Genomic DNA, 23,934 nt, shown 5'->3' with positions numbered 1-23,934 from the left:
TATAAAATAATATCATTTTTAAAGAATACAAATATTTATTATTAAAACTATTATTATTGAAAGAATTTCAACCATCAGAGAGCACTTGAAGCTTCTTTTTTCTTGACAACAGCTGGTTTATAACTTCACACAGAAAAATGGTTGGGGAATGTTGCATTCCCAAATTCACATAAGTGACCCAAACTCATAACAGATGTAGGTTGGAACAACATTTACTGTGAGTCGAACCACTCTGAGACACTGAAAACACAGGATCACGAGATGCTCATTTGTAAATGAACTTATTGCTGCGTTTCACTACCACACAGCACATATATTTCTGAAATTAAAGGGATAGTTTACCCCAAAATGTTGTCATTAATTGCTGTGAAGACTGTTCATCTGTTCATCTTCAGAACACAAATTAAGTTATTTTTGGTGAAATCCGGAGACTTCTGACCCTATATGGACACCAAAGCAATTGACACATTCAAGGCCGAGGGAAATCATTAAGTATAGTTGGGGTGTTTTCTTGGTGCATAAAAAGTACTCTTGTAGCTTCATAAATTTAAAGTCACATGGTCTATTTTAACATTGTTTTTACTACTTTTCTGGGCATTGAACTTGGTAGTTCCATTGCTGTCTATGCAGGCATTATTAATGCCAAAATTTTCATTTTTGGGTGAACTATCCATTTAATTGTGCAGCTCTACATTACTGATGGATCATCGAGACTGATATTTTAGATCCATCCACTTCTTGTCCAATTTAATGAGATTTATGCTGCAGTTCATTCAGTTTTTACAACTCAGGAAGTTACAATTAATTAAATAATGATTTATAATGACTCTGTGAGGTTGTGTACCCTGTCTAGATGAACATACTGTATGCAATTTAAAATCTGCCACCTCTTCAACTTTTCCATTAGTGTGAGGGAAGCCGAGCCGTAAAGAAGAGGGAACTTCTTGTGGAAGCATGTTGTTGCCATGGAAACTCTGACAGGAGCTCTCCTGAGTGTTTCACGTCCCATTGGCTGCTGCCGGGCAACGGTGGACATGGGCGTGGGAGAAGGGAAACCCAACAATGGCTGCGGTGGTTCCTAAATCAAAGGATGAGCATAAATCGGGACTGCTGGGAGCCCGTTGGTTTGGCTCTCTAATATGGCTGTGACCAATTGGCTTGTTATGCTCATTAGGCAAGAATAAGCCTATAGAGTTTGATTGGATTCGACTGATTTGGGAAGAGTGCACAGGCTTAAGTAGTGCTAATGATAGACCTCTATTGAGGGAATGAATCATTGTGATTGGCCAACTGAGGTTTGGAGTATTTCGAGAGGGGTTTGGGATGCTTGATTGATGGAATACTGATGCGAGCTCATTCAGTGATTTGACACAGTACAGCCTGAAAAATGGGCATACTGTTTGAGAGGGACTGGGTGTACAAATGTAATTTTGATTTACTGAACATGCCAAACAAAATCTATAATGCCCGAATAACCATAAAAAATGGTAACATTGTTGGAAAAAATGCATTTTAAAGGAACAGTTCTCCTAAAAATGAAAATCCTGTCATCATTTACGCGTTTTTCACTCACATGGCTTTCTTTATCTCTTTCTTTTCAAATTTTGAAGACTTGAGCTGAGACTGTCAGCTACTGTTATTAAAGATATTGTTCTTTCTCCCTCTCAGAAAACTCTCTGTTGCGGTATGTAAGTGATGAGAAGGCTGCTGATCTGGCAGGGCGTAGCATGAAGAGAGACACAGGAAAACGTGGAAAGAAGAAGAGCGAAAAGAGTGGGAGCCCCACCCACTACGCCCTCCTCCCCACCCTTCAAATGGAGGTGCTCCGTCAGGAATCAATGAACACGCCCAACCCAGACTCCACCTCTCTTTACCACGTAAGTAGTATGTTTTCGGTTGAAGTCCTCTGAAGGGATTTGGTGTATTCTGTTTTTTTTGGCGGTGCTGTTTGTAGGTGTGCTAGTACTGTGAATGTCATCTCCAAAAGTTTCTGCCAAGCTTATGTTTCAGTGACAAAACTCTTTTATTACTTGTAAAAAAAAAAATTGGAAGACCAATACAGTTGGACTGTAAACATGTTTGTCCTTATTATTTCCTAATTATTCTTAAAAAAGATAAACAGTAAGCACATTTATAAGCGTTGTTGTTGTTTTCAGCATTGATTACAATAAGACATTTTTATTAGAACCAAATCAGCATATTAGGATCATGTCACACTGAAGACTGGAGTAGCGACTGCTTAAAATTTAGCTTTGCCATCAATCACAATTACATTTGAAAATACATTCAAAAGATATTTTGAATTCTAAAAATATTTACTAAATATTTTCATCATCAGCCTTAAGCGTAATAGACCTCTGTTTTAGGTAATGGATTAAAAACTAAAAAATGTTACCTGCAAAACAAGACAATCGCTCCATGTGATTACAAAAAGATATTTTCTATAGAGCTGAGTAGTAGCATTTGTGCCTTTTATCCATCGTGTCTCGATGAGGTTCTTTCTTTTTGTCTAAGAATGTCTCTTGTTGAGTGTCAGAGTCTAGATCAGGCTAAACCCAGAGATTGTGAAGAATATAGCACAGTGTCTGTGTTCCTTTTATTTTCTGTTGCTCAAACAAAGTAACAAAGAGTCATTCTTCAAGGCCTGGCTGCTTTCATCGGTTCTTTGCTCGATCAAGGTCTCTGTGATCACTGCAGGTAGAGTCTTACATAAAGAGTTTTCATTGAAAGCACCAGGTCATGGTGTGCAGAAGGAGAATGTATACTTACGCCCACATGCTAGGTGAGTGTTTGTGTGCGTGTGTGATTGTGATTGTGCGCATATAATGAGTGTGTTAGTCTTCTACCTTTAGTCGGCGTGGAGGTGTGTGGGAGTTTGTGCTCAGCCCTGTGTGTGATGTATGTGTATGTTTATGATATGTGTTTGTGGGTGAGTGGGTTTTCTCAGGAAGACCAGCCGTCCTGTGTGTGAAGTTATTAGGAGTGGAGGTGAGATCTAGCTGTCATTTTTAAGAGGGAACTTGCCAGCCGAAGTTCTTGAGCGCACACACACTGACACAGCCATAACCACACACACATACACCAAGGGAAAACTAATAATCCGGGGAAAAGTGATTCGCAGTGGTGTGTCACAGTGTGCATATGGATGCTGAGTGGGCAGATGGTGGTTCTGTGGGGGTGGGCGGGGCTAAGTCATGTTGTCATCTGTCACAGGGCACAGAGTGACGTGATTGGACGTGCTCCATCTGAAACAGAACTGTGATTGGCCAAGACTGGACCATGTGGTGTCTTTATGTCAATATGTTGTGCTTGATAGGTCTGCCAGACCATGAGAAGTGATTATGTGTGTTTATGTGTCTTTTTTTATTCCAAAATGAGGTCTAATTATAGGTCTTCGTGAAGAAGTGTGAAAGGTGCCACCCTGAGATCCCAGCTGGGGTGTTACAGTGTTGTGTAAGAGTGACTTTCACAGTGTATCTTACCTGCGGCTTCTGTTTATAGACACCCTCAGCAGGGTGATGTATGTGTGTCCGCGTGTCCTCTGACATGATCTGGGATAAAGGTTGTGCAGGGGTGGGAGAAAACTGCTGACCACTCGATCACCATAAGTTTGGACCACAACCAATGTTCTGGTCTCAGCTATTGTTCTTTCTCTAGCTTGCCAACTTTACTAGAGACTTCCCAAACTTAATCTGCATATCTGCACCACTCTGAGATGTACATGATTATTGGGAGAAAAAGAGACAAGGTGAGATGAGACCAGAAGAGTCACAACAAGATGAAATGAAACAAGAAGAGAAAGTAAGAGACAAAATGAAATGAGAAGAGAATGTATGATGTGAGAAGAGGGGTGAGAAAAAAAATGCAAGATGACACCCATAAAGATAAAACATGAAGGGATGCAAAAAGAGGCGACATGAAATGAAAAGAGACAATGGAAAATCAAATGAAAAGATGAAAAAGGAGAAGAGAAGAAGCAGGTTGAGATGTAAAAAGATAAAATGAAATAAGAGAATGTGAGATGAGACAAGAAGATACAATATGAGATGAGAAGCGATTGAAGAAAGGAACATTCAAAACTATAAGAGTTGAGAGGAGATTAGATGAAATTAAATGAAATAAAATAAGTGAAGATGGAAAAGATGAGTCAATTGGAGGAGGCGAGATGAGAAGTGAAGAGACTAAAAGTGAGAAGAGAGCCTAAAGTATGAGGAGAAAAGAAAAGGCAATATGAGATGAGACGAGAAGATACATGACAAGCCGGAACGTGGAGAAGGTAACATTCAAAACTACAGGAGATGAGACTAGATGAGATGAAACCTAATGAGAAGAGGCAAGACGAGAGGTGAAGAGACTAAATTTAATAAGAAGAGAAGTGAAAAGAAAGACATTGGAAAGACATGACCAGACAGCTAAGTGACAAGAACAGAAAAGAACAGAGATGATCCAAGAAAAGATGTGAAAAGAAGATATGCAAAGAAAAGAGGAGATGAGATAGCAATATTAGAATGATATTAAAAGAGAACGTCAGTTAAGATGAAAGATGAGTAAGATGTCCAGATGAGAAGATGCGATGAGATGATGTAAGAAAAACAGAGAGGAGAGATTACGCTTTATGGTGTTGATTTAATAAGACCGCAGCTGTTGGTATGTGCAGCGTAACTGAATTAAGCGCTATTGTTTACAGTGGTGTTTTATTGCCTGCGTTGCAGTCTGATAAGAGAGCTGCAGTTTGTCTGAACAATGCCAGCACATTGACCTCATACTCAAGGAGAACTCTCACTCATTCTGTCCACTGGACACACACACCCCCACAAAAGTGTTTTGCCTGATTGTCATAACACTTTAGACACAGCCCAGTGCCTTTGGTCCTATTCGAGCAACCTACTGCCACCATTACATCATTTGAAAACTACAAAAACAACCTCCAGAGAAGGCAGTGCTTACCTACAGGTTTGGTTTTAGGTTAATGCAATGCTTTAAGGCCATCACATGGAGCATATGTCAGCATATGTCAGTTGTTGATATCACAGCAGAAAAGGTTTGTACCATATGCCATGTGAACTGGGAGCCTGTGTTGCCATGTGGCATTCAGTTGTAGCCTGATGGCAGATCTTAGCATGCTATCTAGGGCAATGTGTTAGTGAACAATAGTAGAGACAACAAATTCACTAGTTTCTGAGAGTGACCCTCAATATCAGAGACTAAGAGAACTGATAAATAAACCATTTCACCATAGCAGAAGGCAACCAAAAGAAACTGTAGGAAGCAAAAACCATATTCATGCCACATGCTGAGATGTAATTGTGTTTATTCTAGTCACATGGGTCATATTTGTCCCATAATGCTCTTGTCTCTCTCAGAAGATTGAATTTCACCAACATGTAGACATCATTCCTAAAAGCGTTCCTTCACAAGAATGATTGACAGTTATTGTTCTGCTCATATTTCTTGAACGAGGCTCGTAATGCGATCCCTAGTCACTGTTGAAGTTGCTCTTCAACCGCTAATTTCAAGCAAGTTTGAATGTCATTTAAGAGTCAGCAGGACCATTAACTTAACCCCTCCCTCTTTGTCTTCTGCTTAGTGTACACCTATTTTGTTTCTTAATATATTTGCTATGTTATTATACGTACTGCGGTATCATTTTGATTTGTTCATGTCTAGGTATGGAATCCTTAGGGAAGTTTTTCTTGCTGCGTCTTAAGTGTTTCTCACAACTTGCTCCAATTCACACACACCAAGTGTGATTCACACCTCCTGGGAGGAGATTCCCACAGCACTTCAAGAGGGAATTGCGTTGACATTGAACTGTCTCATGAGGTGAAATGCTAGAAAAGCATATTTTTTGTCATATGATATATATATATATATATATATATATATATATATATATATATATATATATATATATATATATATATATATATGTGTGTGTGTGTGTGTGTATTAGGGCTAGGCGATATGTATATCGATCTATATATTCACGCATATATCACGCTGGTAATCTCCATCGCCCTGTTTTCAAAAGGAGCGCAAAACCGTAGATCACTGACAAGCTAACCTCAATGAATCACCCATAAAACACGTAGCTTGTTGGTGATCTACGGCTCTCTGTAGTAACTGGCACTCTATTTAAAAACAGGTGATGGAGATTTACAAGATGCACATAATATTGATCGATATATGTCACCCAGACCTAGTATACATACATATATATATATATATATATATATATATATATATATATATATATATATATATATATATAAATGAAAGCATTTCACCTCATGAGACATATTTTTATATATATATTTATATATATATATATATATATATATATATATATATATATATATATATATATATATATATATATATTTTTTTTATGACAAAGTGAAGGGAAAGTGAAATAAAAGAGAATGAAAAGGACCCTGGATTCCAACTCCAGACAATTACCATGTTTATTGAATAACTGATAAGGGCACTCAAACAAATATAAAGTCATCTTCAAGAAGTGGACACGGTACATTCAGAAACTCCTGAATAAATAAAGACGTTTTATGAACAGGTTGACTGAGTTTCTAAATATGTTCCATTAATCAATTTCAGTTATTCCTCTTGGGCTTCAGGGCAACTTCCCTCCTCAGGCACATGTCAATAAATCAATTAGTGTGATGCTAGTCAGTGTGTTCTTCATACTCTTGCTAATAGATGCATGGCAACACAAGTTTACCTCTAATTTAATGCTCAAGCTCGCAGGAAGTTTCTTCACAGAAGAGAATTGCCACAGGGCAATCATAAATATGTTCTTGGTCTGGGCGTTCTCATCCAAGAAATACTGCTCAATAAATACACGGGCCAAGGATGTTAGAAATCTTATTTATTTTCTCTCTAAGCCTCTTCCCGCCTTCCTTCTCTCTGGCTGTTTGGGCTCTCGCGCCTTCATCTGCTCAGATGTCGCCTCTGATTTTAATTTGTTTTGCGATGGATTGATGCTCGGAGATCATTATGTTCACACATTTCCTCCATGTGATTCCACTTGGGAGAATTGGATGTGTTGACCGATAATTTTGTCTAGTTCCACTTCCTGCTGTATTTCTCGACATTTCTCCATTTGTATTTATTGTTAAATCTTATATAAATATATTTCATTGTATTTGTAAAATAATTTTTATGTGTGTGTGTATATGTTTTTATATGTATATTTTTATATGTATTTATGCTGTGTCTTCTGCTTTTCTTGACAGACATTCCAGGGATCATCTCTGCTATCCAAGACCAAGAAAAAGAGTAAAGGTGATCACTTTCTCATTTTCATGTTTGGGAATATTGTCAAAAAAATGGTACTTTAATGATTGAAAAAGTATTGATGATTGAGACTGACAATCTTACTATGACTGAGACTAAGCTTTTAAACTAGCACATAATCAGGTTATAAACTAATTATGTATTTAAGGAATGTTTTCTATTCTATCAGGCTATAGTCTTCTGCCCGTTCAATCAATTTTTTTTGATTCAGATCATTTTCATCTGTCATGATAAAACATAGTGTCTGTGCTTACAATCATTTTGCTATTAGTAGGAAACTTCTTAGCCATGGCAGATAGTGGAGATATATATATATCTGATATCTGATAAGGAATATAATAACAGGGCATATTAAAAAAATAAATATATAATAATAAATAAATATAAAAAAATATATAGCCTTCTGAAGCCAGATGATATTCTTTTGAAGTCTTTTGAAGTTGTTTATGTGAGTAAAAGACAGAAATTCAAGTAATTTTTCACTGATCAGCTTTATTCCCTTTTAATCAAACATCTCAAATCTCAATCACATTTACAAATATGATGCATAGAGACGTACAATGCTTGTTCTGACATAATTAATAACCAACATTTCTTCTCATGAATCTTTTAATCAGTCATGAAATGCCAAGTTTAAAAATGGGCGTATTCATAATGCTGAATGAGATTTGAGAGCTGGATATGATTGGGTAAAATGTTTCAAAATTATCCTAATTTTGTCTGTTTTCGCACAAAGTTATCATATGGTTTCAGAAGTATAGTGCACAAGCCAAATTGATTGTCCATTTTGGGGTGTTTACTAGTCGTTATTCACTTTCATTATAAGAAAAAAGCTCATCATGAACATCCCGCATGTCTACAAAAGAATGAAACTTATACTGGCTTGAAATAGGATGAGTTGAAGAGTGGATTGACAATGAATAAATGATCCATTTAATACACAAATGAACTGATGATGCTATTATACAACAGCTTTCCTCAATCAAGATTCTTAGCTCTTCATTATATAACGGTTATTAACACATTCTGTTCTTTTATATGGCATCCAGCGGCTCCACTGTCCTCCATCAGCAAGAGAAGAATCTCTTGTAAGGACCTGGGTCGTGGAGACTGTGAAGGCTGGCTGTGGAAGAAGAAGGACGCTAAGAGCTATTTCTCGCAGAAGTGGAAGAAGTACTGGTTTGTTTTGAAGGACGCCTGCTTGTACTGGTATATGAACGAAGAGGTGAGTGTGTGTTTGGCCAATACAGTTGTCTTTGTTGTTTCTCCTATCCACCAGCACAGCAGAAACTGTATCGATCTAGAGATGAGACTTTAATTGGTGCCGGCTTTACCCTCTTGTGTGGAACAAGATTAATGCTCATCTACCCCAACAAAACAGTCTTCTACACACGCTGTTGCTGTAATGAAGATAAGGAACTTCTCCCAACAAACACTCCCGTACTTGTTCCCTTGCTCCTTCGCTTTTGATTAATTACCCACAGTGTTTTCGCTTTTTATCACAGCCTGGGTGTGGGATACGGCTACTGTTCTGGGGGTTTCGGAGGAAGTATGGGGAGGGAAGGTTTCCTCTCGGCCTGGTTTTGGTCCACTGAGAATCCTGCAACATAGTCCGGCTCTGCTATAATTGATGATCTTCTACTGTGTGGGTTTTGTAAACACAGACAGGCTTATAGAGAGCCGCAACAATTTATGCTTTTCATTTATTTATGCAGAGCTCCTGTCAACGGTGCTGCTGCAGTTTAATGCTGGGGAAAAAATAATGGAATGAACCAAGAAAAACAGAGAATAATAAAGAGACGTAACTTCTAACGAGGATGTAATGACATTACAGATGAGTGTAAGTGGGGTTAAATGTCTGCACAATCCTCTCTCTTTCTTTTTTCCACCTTGTAGGATGAGAAGGCCGAAGGGTTTGTCAGCCTCCCTGAGTTTAAGATCGACAGAGCCAGTGAATGTCGCAAAAAATAGTGAGTAACTTTACAAACGTTTGAGTGATGTGATGATGCTTGAGGATTTCTTATTGTATCTTTGCTCCCTATGCAGTGCGTTTAAAGCGTGCCATCCCAAAATCAAGAGCTTCTACTTCGCAGCCGATGGCGTGGACGATATGAACAGATGGTTGAGTCGTCTCAACATGGCGGCTGCCGGCTACGCAGAAAGAGAGCGAATCCGTCAAGAACAAGGTGAAAATTTTATTCAATTTGATCCCTACATTTTTTTTTAATTCTTGATTGCGTCGAGTAAAATCATAATAAAGCACAATGTTATTGTAAATGCTATGATTCGTTTAAATGTATACATGTGATTCAGGTTAAATATATGCTCTTAAATTAATAACATGGGTGTAGCTTACACAGAGTAAGTGCTGCTTCACACATACAGTTATGATTTATCAATGTATCATGTGTGAAGCATCTTTAAACCTCCTTTCTGAGTGTTGTTGTGAGTTAAAGTCTCACTGACTTGTAAAGTATATACAGGTGTAACATTATCAAGCTTGGTTCTATCTAATGGCTGTTGATTAGTTTTTGGAGGTGAGGGTGTTCAAAAAGGAAGGTCAACTTGCAGGGTTTGAATGAATGGACTTGAATGAAAGTTATGAAATATTAAAACTTGAAACTTCCTACATCATCTTCATAGAATGTTGAAATAGCTATTCTTAAAAATAGTCCAATGCAGAAAAAAGACAAAAACCAAAGGAAAGTAGATGTGTTTCAGTGAAACTGATGCTATGTGATCCACAAGTCCACAACATAGGTCAAGGTTTGGCTGGTTAGCTGGTTGACCTCTGCTGGTAGACATTACAAAATAAGTTCTCCATTCAGCATATTCCTCCATTGGAGACTCAAATTGTCAGGTTATATTTTTATTAATTTGTTGATGATTTGACAGTATCTGATTCTTTTAAAAGTTTAAACGAATAGTTTACCCAAAAATTATAATTCTCTCATTAATTACCTCTGATGTCACATGGACAACTTTATTGATATCCTTGCTATGTTTCTGAACCTGTAAACACTGCAGTTGTGTGGATGTCTATGGAAGGTCTGAGAGCTCGGTCTAGGGACTGTGCAGTAGAGCATTACTGCAGGTCCTCATTGAAAAACCTTCATGTGTCTTTGTGCCCCACATGATCTCAGAGACTAATTTAATTATTGTTTATTTTATGGAAATGTTTTGCAACAAGCTAATGACTCCCTGCATGTCCCTCTCTCTCTCTTCCAGCAGACTACTGGAGTGAAAGTGAACATGAAGACAATGAGACGCCCTCGACGCCCAAGCAAGACAGCCCACCGCCCCCTTATGACACGTACCCACGGCCACCCTCAGTGAGTCAGCATCCAGCACACACACACACACATTGCTCCCTCTCATTGTGTAATCCCACACAATAGTGCAGCTTCATAATGCTTGACATTTGGCATTGGTAAAAGAGCTGTTTTGTAGTGCCGTCCCCCAGACCTGGCCTTACCACGTCACAGTGACTGTGTGTGTGTGTGTGTGCGCGTGTGAATGAGTCAGACCACCTCATATCTGAGCCCACTGTAGAGATGCAATGAGATAAATTTTTTCTCTGTCTTTTCTCTCTCTCTCTACGTATCTCTCAGTCTTTGTGAGTCACTATTACGTTTACCCTGTGGTCATGATAGACAGTATTGGATATATATTTCCTTTTCCTTATTAAACCTGTCATATTAAACATTAAGTAATATTTCACACAAAATCAAAAGATATATATATCTTTATATATATATATATATATATATATATAACATTATGAACTATGACAATTATTATTACTATAACAAACTCACTGTAGTAACATGAAAAATTAAGCATATCAATTATTGCTATTATATTAATATTTATATGCAGTTATATGTGTATGTATTCCTGTGTGTGGTTTAGTTTGTGTGCGTGTACTGGTTAAGAGTCACTGTGATTTGTGTATTTTCAGTGCAGGACTGCAGGGCAGGTCAGCCAGAGGCCACACACAGCAGCAAAGCTTTTATTTAAGAGCAAACAAAGACACAAGAAATAAACGCTTTTCTTCAGGTTTTCTTTTTCCTTCTTTAAGGTCCCTCCATTTCTCCAACACACATATAGAAATGAATTATGCAAGATTAATATTGCTATCTATCTATCTATCTATCTATCTATCTATCTATCTATCTGTCGATCAATCTATCGATCGATTTGTCAGTCACTCTGTCATTCTTTCATTGGATCTATCATTCTGTTATTCTATCCCAACTATAATTAAACGTGTTCTTTTGGAACATTGCCAATTGGTTGAAAGCTAGAAGAGCAGTTGGCCCATATTCAGAGTCTAATTTCACACTAACACAGCTTCAGGTTCTCCCTCCACTCCTCTGTCCCCTATCCCTCCATTTTTCTATATTCGGCAGTTTTCACCGAAACCAGAGCTCTCTCTCTGTTCATTATTCATCTGCCTGTCTTAGACGAGAGAGGGTATTCAGGGGCCTGGTCTACTCTCTGAGTTTCTTCATTAGCACACTTTATTCTTGCCTTTTGCCTGAAGCTGATATGTGTCGAAGAGCAAAAGCAATGTGTCCATTCATGATTTTTAAGCCTAGTGAATTTTAAGGGGCATAAATGATTTATACCTTTGAAAATGGAGTTACATGATGAGCATCAAAATCAGCTGTACTTTGTGTTTCCCTTCCTTTAAGTCATTTTTTTGACTTTGGTACCCCAAATAAGAGAAAAAAAATGGCTGGTGCCCCTCGGAGTAAGAGTGATGCTGTGTAAAAGATTCCTACAATCTAGCAGATACTTGGGTTTAACCTAATGTTTGTGTTTTTCTCTCACACAGAACCAGGTGAGTTGTGCGAGTCCTTATCTAGAACCCAAGCACGGCCGCCTCTCATCCACAGAAACGTCACAGTCTCGCTCCTCTCATGAGGAGTACCGCTCCGAACCGCAAGGCGGCAGCAGCAGTGGAGGAGGTTCCCCAGCTCGGAAGTCTGCCAGCCAGCGGCGCTCATGGCAGGACCTGATTGAAACCCCTCTGACCAGCTCAGGCCTCCACTACCTGCAGACCCTGCCCCTAGAGGACGCTGTGTTCTGCGAGCCAGGGGCCGGACTTTCTCCAGAATATCGCCGCCAGTCCACTCTACCTGCACAACGCACACTGATGCAGGAACATTACGGTCCCTTTCCAATGCTTGAAGGGGAAAGGCTCCGAGAGCCTGTTAATGCAGCCGGGAAACCCCGCAGCTTCACCTTGCCTCGGGATAGCGGCCTGCATGCCCTCCTTACACCCACCTCCAGCATGGCAGATCAGCGGGACCCCAGCCGCAGAGAGCTCAGCCGTTCACACTGCATCAATAATGGTGGGTCAACACTGGTTCAAAATGCTAAGATATATACAGTTCAAGATATATATATCATTCAAAAAATGCAAATCTTCAAAATGCTGAGTTGAGTTTTGGAATACATACACTATATTGCCAAAAGGCCCTTTTCTATTCTAACATGACAGTGCCTCTGTGTATAAGGCAAGGTTAAAAAAGAAATGATTGACTGGTCTGCATAAAGCTAACTCTTAATCCCAGCTGAACACCTCTGGTGTGACTTTAAATGCAGTACTTAAGCCAATAACTCACCGAACACCAGTGACTTGTACATATGAGTGCAGTCCTTTTAGACACTTCTAAAATGGTTGCAACAGAGATGGAAATCAAATTATGGTTCCATCTTTGTTGCCACAGATTTGGAAATGCCTTTTTCTGTTCTACAGGAGGGAGTGTCCCAATATTTTTGTCCATATAGTGAATGTGCATGTCAATGGTGTTTGGTGATGAGTTTTTGGCTCAAGGACTGCATTTAAAGTCACACCAGAGGTGATCAGCTGGGATTAGGAGATGACTCAATCATTCATTTTTTAACTTTGCCTTATATATTGTATGTTAGAATAGAAAGAACTGAAAGAGTTGAGCACATGCATATACAGCACGCATGCAGACAGAAAGAGAAAGAAACTTGCTATAAAATCAGATGCACATAATTCCCTTGAATACTTTATGCTTTAACATTAAGATTTATAATCATGGATATTACAAAATTAGTTAAACCTGTTCATTGGTTACTTTTGGCAATATACATATTATACATATATATATGTGTGTGTGTGTGTGTGTATGTATATATGTGCATATATATTTAGGTCCATGTATACACTGTAGATGTAGATAAAAGAATATTATATATTGAGTTTATATTTACTAATTGCTAATTGAATACATGGATGGATGATGGATAATGATGGATAATATATATATATATATATACATATTTTTTAGATTAGGAAAGTAAAAAAAGTAAAGTAGTCAAAAAAGAATTGACACCAAAAATGGTAATGATGACAATTGGGGGGATGTGACTTGATCCGGCTTTTGCAAAGGTAATACTAAATACCCTTTATTATTATTTTGCACCATGAGTTAGCAGAATTGTTCTGAGGACAAGATCAGCTCAACTCAGTCCTCTAAAACCTCTTTACCATGTTCTATTAGATTTTAATAACCCCTCTTATTATGAACAGTAGGCACAGCAGAGTTATTTTAATGCATGTGTGAATTTATTTGAGTGCTTCGATATTAAATTGTTAAGAGCAGTGCTCTCACAGAGGAACGTGTGCAGGGATTTGAGGCTCTTTTCTGTCTATATCTCTTCCTGTGCTTTCTTAGCTTCTGTGTCTTCATCTTTTTTCCCTGTTTGACTGTGTGTTGGTGCTGTATGAAGCATAAACAGTGTCTTAGTTGCAGATTTTTTTTTTTAGCTGTGCTGTGAGGTTCCCCACTGAGATCTGTCCACTCGTTTCTTACATACACACATGCACACATGCGCATGCAGGCATCTTCTTCCAGAAATAGCAGCATGCTCTTTCCTATGAAACTCATTTTAACGCTGCAGTATTGGTGTGTTTCTGTCACAAGCTCCTGACCCGCTTCACTTTACTTTACCTTACCCTAGTTGGTTTTGATTTACAAGGACATTGCATCTTTATAGATATTTCTGTGAGCTTGTTAGTTTTCAGCTTTAGTACCTGGACATGTATCATGACCACAAATCAAAAATAAAAAAAATATATATAGATTTTTTATATTTAAACATTTTAATCTAGCTTTTAATTGTTCCCTGAGGGACAATAAAACATTTAACAGAACTTTAGTTTTTTCATTTTAACTTCTTAAATTCAGCTTTATTAATTTATATTTTAAATAACTTTTTAAAAATAAAAATGTTATGTTTGTTTAATGCATATTTTCTGTCCCGTACAAAAACCATGGTTTTCTAAAGGTTTATAAGAGAACTGCAGGAGGTGCATAACACAAAATAATTTCTTTATTGTATGTCATTTGACCATTAAACATCATAAAGGAGTTATGAACATGCAAGTATGATATTAAATAATTAAAATGTTGCCTTAAAATATCAAGCTGTACTTCAATGTTGATTAAAAGACTGTGAGTCTGTATTCTATATTACTACTTGCTTGTCAACCGTAAACTTCCTACAGATATGCAAAAGAACTTCATTCCGTGGAGGAATAATTATTTATTTGAATTATTATCATAAATGTAACTACTTTTTACTTTACTTTTTTAAATAATTGTAATACTCTGCCTCATGGATTTAACCATGTAGTTAACAGTAAACAGTAAAATCAGAATGGGCTATTAATTCTCTCTGGTTTTCTGTTTGGTCTGTTGTCCGGATCAACTCATTTCTCTCCACAAACCTCACAGGAAGCCGCCCATTTGCTTCTGGATTACCACTCTGTTTATCTCCCCCGTGTTCATTTTCATCTTCCCCTCATCTAGCAGTCTATCGCCTCGTGGCTCATTGCCATCTCACCATCTATATTCCCCATCTCACTGCCCATCTCCACTATCTCACCACCAATCTGCCTGTCTCACTTCCCATCGGCTTTTTACCCAACTTTCTCTTCTAATATTCCCTTTTTCGTCATCTCAGACGGATCTCCAGCAGCCCTCTATATATAATCCCAGTGGCTTTTAATGAGTCTCCCTCTTATCTGTGTCTTTTATATCGCTCTGTTTCTATCTCTCTCTGGAGGAGTAGGGGGCATCTGTTAGTCATCCACAGAGCCCATGTGTGCTGTACTACATACTGAAAAGAAAAGAGAGGCACGGCCTATTGATCGTGACTCTCGATCGCATGTTCCCCGGCAACTGGAGAGAAAGATGGTGTCGTGCAATGCCAGAGTTTTCAGAGTTCTGTGCCATTTAACAAGTTATAAAAGAATAGCGAAGAGCTTTAAAACTTTATTGATTTACTCCGGTTTAGTCGTTATTGTAATCTGTCACGTGGCTAACCAAGTGATCGATAAAACCTTTCTTTCAAGATATTGCAGGTGTGTAATAAAAGCAGGGCTTGCCAGCTTTACACAAAAAGTGATATGCTAAAAAATGTTTTAGAGACATGGCCTGATTTACTGATCTAAATAGATGATAATGATTTTTCCAAAGGTTTTTGGCATATCAGACACATACTGTATGTGTGGCTTTGGTGCTTAAATGTATAATGCCGGAATTAATAATTATTGCTGAATGCGACATATATTATACCCTGCATCTGCAGCGTGTTGTGGGAGGCGCAGTGTGGGACTGCTGCCCTCTAGTGCTTGTTAATAACATTGTTTAAATACACGCCCTACATACAGTATCTGCTAGATACTGTTCATGGCCCACGTGTTTTACCTACACAAACACTACAACAACAGATCTGGAGTGACGCAATCTATTACCTGTATGAGCACATGCATATACAGTACGCATGCAGACAGAGAGAGAAAGAAACATATAACATGCTACCTGCTTCACAGAATGTCTGTCAAAATGATTGATTGCCAAACCTGAGCAGCCTTAAGGGAGTTTTTCTTTTCTTTGAAAGGTGGCTGTGTTAAATGAATTGAACATGTCATTTTAAACACTTATGGGATCTGTCTTCTAGTCTTACTGTGTATCTTTAGGGGTGTACCATGACCAAACTGCACTTACTCAACCCGTTAGACCATGTTAGACCACATAAGACCATATTAGACTAGCTAATAATTATGATTGACTTGACCAACTAATAACCGTCTTAATCTAGATGTTCAGCTTATACCATCTTATACCAGCTACAGTTTATGTTAACCAGCTGATGATCAACAAACAGACAGTTTAAAGCAGCTAAGAAACAGCTTAGATCAGCAAATTGCAGCCTTAACCCGGCGAAATGACTGTCACATCTTATTAACATCCTATTAACATTTTAAAAATTTTAGACCAACAAATAATCAGCTTAGACCATTTTAGACCAGCTAATGATTGTATCGATCAACTGTTGATAAATAAAGACCATCTTAAACTAGCTAATAGACAGTTTAGATCAGGAATGGCTATCTTAGACTAACAAATTGCCATTTTAGCTTCTTACACCATGTTAGACTAGCGAATGATTGGTTTAGACCATGATAAACCAGCTAATAATTATGCTGATTCGCTGATTATAAATAAACGACCAGTCCTTAGCTGGTCATGTGCTGATCCTATAGGCAACAAGTTTCTATTCAGGACCATATTAGGACCAGCTTAAAAACATGCCTAAATAGCACAGACTGTTTTTTTTTTTTTTTTTACAGGGTAGACCATGTTAAACCAGATAATGATTATGTTGACCAGCAAAAGACTAGCTTAAACCAGCTAATGACTATCTTAGAGTATGTTAGACCGTCTAAAACCAGCTAATGACCAACTCATGAAAGACCATCTAATAAACAAATTAGACCAACTAATTATATATATAATTACTGGAATGCTACTGGGCAGCTTAAACCAGGTAATTGTCAGTTTAGTCCGTGTTAGACCAGTAATGGTAATCTTAGAGACCATCTAATTTTTAAGATAGATTATAAGCAGGAAAGTGTTAAACACATTGAGAAGGGCAGGTGTGTGTGTGTGTCTGTGCACATTGCAGACAGACGGAGATGGAGAGAAAAAAGGATGTTGTGTTGGCACGGAGAAACCCAGCACCCGTTTCTTCAAACGATAACAGATAAAAACCGAGACGGCGAGAGAAAATGTTCCCATATTTACATAAATCTGAGCCTGATTAAGCATTTATCTATGCCAGCCTGATGAAAGACACTTCTCGTCCAGGTCTTATGTCATTTCTCTCTTTCTACCTTCACAATTCCAGACTAACGAACTAAATAAATGAGCCGAGCATCATCAGTATACAAATACCAGCCTACACACCTGATTGAACATTAAAATGCACAGTTTAAATGTTGCAATCTGTTTATTTCTGCTTCAATCCCACTCAAAATTGTGCCTTGCTGGTGGAGCCACCTCTCGTTAACTCTGGCTTTCTGTGGCGCCCCCCACAGGCGGGGAGCAGGAGTGCCATGGGCAGGCGGATTCGCTTGGTGATTTGTACCGCGCGCTGGAGCGTGCCAGTCTGTCGCCTATTGGTGAGCACCGCCTTTCCACCCGTCTGGAGTACAAACACCTTTTCATCCGGCGTTGCAACGATCCACAGCTAAATGACAAACTGCATCATCTCCGCATCCTGCAGAGCACGCTAAAGGTATCTGACCTCTGCTGCCGCATGGGTCCCACTGCACCATGTGTGCCTGTTTGTTTCATCTGTCCCGTCTTCCCATCCGTCCCTCTCCGTCTGTCTGATGTCTTTGGGATTCTGGGAAAAGCAGGCATTTTGTGTGTGTTTTTGTAGTCCACTTTGACGCAATGACCAAACTGCTATCCCAGAATCCCATCCATGTTAGACGGAGTTCTCTGTCTGGTGTGGGAGGTGGGTTTTGACCAAACTCTGAACCCTGCTTCTCTGTGTTGGGTTAATCTGGATTAGTCTTCACCTGGTGCCATTGGGTCTTCCCATAGTTGGATCAGTCAGTCCATGCCTATGCTGTGAACCCCTCCTCCAACCCCAGGCTGTTACACTGTGCTTATTATTTTGGGGAAGAGCATCCAGCTGCATTGTGGTATTATAAACAGTTGGTCAAAAGAAAAGAATGGTTCTATAGCATAGGATACACGGTGGGCAATTAATGATGAGCTAACAACTATTTTAGACAAACTAATAACCAGATTATGACCCGTTTGAACAGAATGATGACCATCGTACACTAGTTAATGACCGATTTAAACCAGCTAATGACCATCTTAGACCAGCATATAAGCAGCTAATGACTAGCTGATGCCATCTTAGACAAGCTAATGACTATTTTAGACTAGCTAATCACCACACTGTTCACCTAATAATTTAGACCAGCCAATCTCCTTGTTGGCCAGCTAAAAAGTTTAAGCCGAATAATGCCTTATCTTAGGCCAACTAATCACCATGTTGACCACCTAATAGAAATTTTAGACTATAGCCTATAATTTTAGGCTAATGACTATCTTAGACCTGATAATCACAGTGTTGACCAGCTAATAAACAGTTAAGATGAGCTAATAGCATCTTAGAACAGATAATCACTGTCTCAACCAACTAATAACCATCTTAAACAAGCTAATGACCATTGGTAAGGCCAAACTTTTCTCTGAACCTTGCTTTTCTGGGAGTTAACTTGGTTTAGGCACCGCCTGGTGCCATTGGGTCATGCTCTTCCTACAACCCCATGCTGTTACACTGTGCTTATTATGTTGTTGCAGATTCCAAAACCAGATCAGACCAGATTTTGACCTGTAAAAAACAGATGATCACCATTTTAGACCAGTTAATGAAACCAGGTAATGGCCATCTTAGACTAGCATATGAGCTAGCTCTGACAAGCTAATGATCATCTTAGATCAGCTAATGATCTAATGTTGGCTAGCTAATTACCAGCTAATCACCTTATTGGCCAGCAAATAACAAATTTAAACCAACTAATGACTAGCTAAAACTAACCAATGACCATGTTATATCAGCTAATCGCCATGATGACCAGCTAATAACAGTTTAGATGAGGCAATACTTGCCTTAGATCTGCTAATCACCATGTTGACCAGCTAATAACCAGTTTAAATGAACTAATACCTGTCTTAGACCAGATAATCACTATGTTGACCAGCTGATATTAGCTAGTCTAATACGGTCTTTAATAAATAATAACAGCGAATAACCTAATTGAGCTAATGTCCATTGGTAAGGCCAAATTCTTTTGAACCCTGCTTCACTGTGTGGGTCAACCTGGTTTAGGCTCCGCCTGGTGCCTTTTTTTTTCTTCCTGTGGTTGGGTCAGCCGGTCCGTGCCTCTGCTGTGACCTCCCCCCCTCACCCTGCTGCGCTGTGCTTATTATGTTGGGGCAGAGCCTCCCGTTGCACTGGGAGGGTATTATAAACATCCCTTATCACTCAGACTTGAATGAAAGAAGGTTAATTGAGGGCACGAAGCTCCACAGTGCCAGAGGACTCCAGTCAAGTCTGAGCATGCTATGTGTGTTTGCGTGTGTGTCGCTCTGCTCATCTAGGTTGAGTCCACATCGCTTCACGTCTACGCTAACCGCCTGTGGCGTGCTTTGACTATGACATCCTTACCACTGTATGAAGGAGACTGTATCTGTAATGCCCCCCCTCCACTGCTCTCTTTCTTCACTCCCATAGGACAGGGAGGGCGAGGTAGCACTGATTGACAAGCTGCTGGCCAATCCTAAGCTCACGTCCTCAGAGTTCCAGGAATGGAAGAAAGTTTACATGGAGCTGTTTTCATCAGAGCCGCAGCGGGACCGTCAGCCAAGCCCCGCCTCCGAGCTCAGCCCTGCCGCCACACCTGAACCCGCCCCTCGCACACCGTCCCTCTCACACACACACTCCTACATCGAGACTCACGTCTGACACACACAAACGCATGCTTCGATCACTCCACACAAAAATGCCCTCACAATATATGAAGTAGTCGTCGCTCACGACCATCGGACACAGTCTTACTTCCATGGACCTTAGGCTGGACATAAAGCGAAAGTACGGGTTGAATTGGTGTTTGTGGACTGAATTTTAATTACGAGGCTGTGAGGAACATTTATGAGCGGAAATAACGTTTAGGTGTATAATAATGCATCAAGACGTGATTTGAGATTAATAATTTCAGTAAATGAGTTACATTATTTAATAATCAATATAAAATTAACCAAGAGACCATTTCAGATTACATGCACAGGGTGCACTTTAAGTAAATACTGTCAAGTTTGGCTTTCTTTGTCATTATATTTGACATGATTTATTTGTATCCATTGAAGCAATACAACTTAATATTTGATATTTTCTTGCTCAGTTATGAAATATAGTGTTTATGTTCTATAATATTCACAGACTATATTTTGAATCATAATATATTTACAGTATATTAGTATGATAACAGTTATAGCCATGTTTTTTTTTATTTATACACTTTTTCATTTAAATGTATAACACATCTTTTAATATTTAATTGCGCATGCGCTTCTGTTTTTTGTTCATCTGTTTCCCACATGTGGATTACCTATCATCTAACACTCACTTAAAATTCATTTTTAAAAACTATTATTAACTTATCATTTAAGAACATAAATGAATATCCATTTTTCATACTGTACATTATCATTTTGTGATGCCTAAATTTAATCAGCATTTTAAAGTACAATTTTGTGACAATTCTTGACATAAAAATAATTATCTGCACAATTTCATGATAACAGTTGCCCCTAAGTCCTCCAATATTTCAACCTATCAAACATACTGTACTTTTATGGCCTCACAGTCTCGTTTTAATTGATGTCAATTTTGATACAATGATTAAGGTCCATAAACACAAATTCTTCTCACTTTTGCTTGTACTTTCACATCCTGACAGCAATCGCAGACTCAGTCTGCATGTGCTTTTGAAATACTTGAAAAACATTGTTTACGCAGGCACAGATAGCTGTAAAAACAAAGCTCTCTCAATAGCTCGACTCGCAACCCACAAGCTTCAGAGTATGCCACTTCTGGACACCGGGTTGCCATGGTTACCAGTCCTCCAAGCGGCTCAGACAAGGAGAGACAATGCCGTCGCACTGAGAACAAACCTGACCAAACCACCTCTAGACAGGAAGCTGAGATAGAACCAGAGCACTTGAACTTGGAAATGGAAGCTACGGACTGGACTCTGAAAGGAAATCCACATCTGAGGCGCCATTCAAACTCTAAATACACCGACTGGCACACTGTACCTGTGTTTGTCTGTCTTTTTGAAGCAAATCTCTCAGTGGACGCATAGACAGTCATCACACAAGTTGTCTGCCATGTTTATATGCTACTTTAGCATACTATATACTCTACTGTATCATACTATATATTTATGATCTGCTGTTATACATCGGCTGGCCCCGACTTATAGCACTTGTACATTCGTGTGGAAGTTGTGTGCGTGTGCATGAACATGGAACACTGATCTCACCACTATCTCCGTAGAGTGTTTGGATATACCAAGAAAAGGCCTTTAAAGGAATATCCTTGGTTCAAAATCAGATCCGTTCTATTGACAGCTCTTTGGTTCGTTGCCAGTTTCCACACTCAGTCATTTTGGCTGAACCCATAGTAATGCTCTTAAAATGGAATGGTCTATTGGGGAAGGTAATTTACGGGCAGAAAAGTGCTGCATTGTATTTGTCGAAATAATCCTTGTGAGACTTTTCTAGAAGCAGAACTTCTGAAAATGAGATATTACATTGTACATTGAAATGTTGCGATGCCTAAATTCAATATATTGATTACAAATCAACAGCAAATATTAGCGTTTTTTTGTGATTTATTTTAATTTTATTACATTGTTGTTTACAACAAAATATTTTTTTTTATCTTTTATTATTGGCTTTTCTGCATCGGCCAGTAATCTCCAATAATAATAATAATCCTTATTATTATGATTATCATGCATAATGTTTAAGAGTATCAGTTGATCAGTGTTGATCAACAAGGCTGCAAAGCATACAATTGCAGTATGCAATTGAAAAAATAATAAAACAGTGGTTGATACAATATGCCAAATAATTATTTTCATGCAGAAAATTAAAAAAAATTATTTTTGTCTAAATGCATTAAAGAAAAATTAAACAATAAAAATGTTGTACTGTAAAATACTATGATTTAGGCATCACAGAATTAATGTACAGTATGAAATTTGTTTTTCAATTATTAAATAATAATAGTTACACATTTAAACATTTTAAGTTAGCGTTAGATAATACTCATTGAAAATGAATTATGTTGTGAACAAAATTTTCACCATACATCGTGGTCCTGTGCCTTTTTCCAGTTGGAAACAAGTCAAATATTTGAATATGATAACTGACAGAATGCTAAAATTGATGTAGATAGCACTCATCTTGTATTGAACCTGGAATATTTCTGTGCCTGTGTCGTGAACACTTCTCCACAGAGCGTAACGCCTTGCCAAACTCAGCCTCTGATAACGGATGAGCATTCAGTGAAGTGTGTGGGCTTTGATTGGTAGAAAATTGCACAGGCTCCATTATCCAGAAGCAGCATTATCTCTGTAACTTGAGTCAAATTATGGAAGTTCTCTCCTCACTACGGTTTTCTGATATCATGAGGTGAAATTATGTGTCTCTTAGCAAATGAAAGTTCATAATCAAAAACAGATTTACACGTGATGTTCCTAGCGCAAAAATTTGCATCCTTGAGTAAGCAGGGACGGCACTTACAAGTGATTGTGTGTCCGTGCACAAGGTGTGCCATTCATTTTTAATGCTTAATCTCAAAGAAATTTTTATGGACTATTGTGTTCGATTCAAAAATAGGAAAACGTAAAGGACAGTGTTGTTTCAGTATTGTATACCTCTGTTTGGATTCAAATTTTCTGTTTCTACAAGCTGCCATGCAGCTGTCCTGAACAGTGCTGCTAGTTTAGGGACGTTTATGTCAAGACAACAGTGAGTTTTTATGACAGCCGTGGTCATCACGACACATCGCTGGTCTCAGCCCAGGGACTCGCCGCATGGCTCGGCCGATCAAAGCTGTTGCCCTGAACTCACCCCAGCATCTGTCAGAAGCAGCAACTCGACTCCTGAAATTACATGTATGTCAAAGTTCGGGAGGTCGTCCATCTTTATAAACTCTCAGAGCAAAACATCTCTTGCTGCATGGCTTGTAGATACACCACTATCACATTTGTTTTTTTGTTTCTAAACCGAAGCTGCCAAATGATTTAATGTCAATATTTCAACTGTCAGGAACGCCGTGCAGACCAAGAAGCACTCAGGCTCTCAGCAGACACCAAGATGCTTTATGTGAGATTTTTAAGAACACGCTGAATGTTCAGAAGAGAGTTTATTGTACTGTATGATAAGATGTGTATTATATGATGTACATTGACATTTCAGGTATGACATAATGGAGCACATTTCATTCTGTATGTAATCTAAGACAATATTAGCTTGATTTTGACAGAGTGAGTGACTCAGGTGCTAATGTGTCCATGGGAATCATGGGAATGCATTAGCTCTTAGAGAAAGTGATTACCAGTGGATTTAGAGCTACTAGAACTGATGTCTATTGGTATTTTACTTTAGTAATATATCAAAGTTATTATTAATTTAGTGA

At 38.5% G+C, this 23,934-nt stretch overlaps 1 protein-coding gene across 13 annotated transcripts in view; it reads left to right on the top strand.

Moving 5' to 3' along the window:
* Positions 1 to 23,934, top strand: part of cnksr2a (connector enhancer of kinase suppressor of Ras 2a) — a 75,976-nt gene that overhangs the window by 41,439 nt on the left and 10,603 nt on the right. For 5 of the 13 annotated variants that reach the window (XM_043225984.1, XM_043225978.1, XM_043225983.1 and 2 more), the window contains 9 exons: positions 1,669 to 1,877; positions 7,251 to 7,299; positions 8,361 to 8,536; positions 9,208 to 9,281; positions 9,358 to 9,497; positions 10,540 to 10,643; positions 12,152 to 12,671; positions 17,738 to 17,937; positions 19,960 to 20,808. In XM_043225984.1, the coding sequence (XP_043081919.1) occupies positions 1,669 to 1,877; positions 7,251 to 7,299; positions 8,361 to 8,536; positions 9,208 to 9,281; positions 9,358 to 9,497; positions 10,540 to 10,643; positions 12,152 to 12,671; positions 17,738 to 17,937; positions 19,960 to 20,190 (1,703 nt within the window). In that variant the 3' untranslated portion in view covers positions 20,191 to 20,808. Of the gene's footprint in view, positions 1 to 1,668; positions 1,878 to 7,250; positions 7,300 to 8,360; positions 8,537 to 9,207; positions 9,282 to 9,357; positions 9,498 to 10,539; positions 10,644 to 12,151; positions 12,672 to 17,737; positions 17,938 to 19,025; positions 19,922 to 19,959; positions 20,810 to 23,934 lie in introns of those variants that run through there. The other 8 variants (XM_043225976.1, XM_043225985.1, XM_043225980.1 and 5 more) reach the window with 5 other exon arrangements.

The sequence above is a fragment of the Puntigrus tetrazona genome, chromosome 24 (assembly GCF_018831695.1).
Source record: "Puntigrus tetrazona isolate hp1 chromosome 24, ASM1883169v1, whole genome shotgun sequence".
NCBI classification, from domain to species: domain Eukaryota; kingdom Metazoa; phylum Chordata; class Actinopteri; order Cypriniformes; family Cyprinidae; genus Puntigrus; species Puntigrus tetrazona.
The sequence above is the reverse complement of the archived record's forward strand: the minus strand, read 5'-3'. Positions and strand labels throughout refer to the sequence as shown.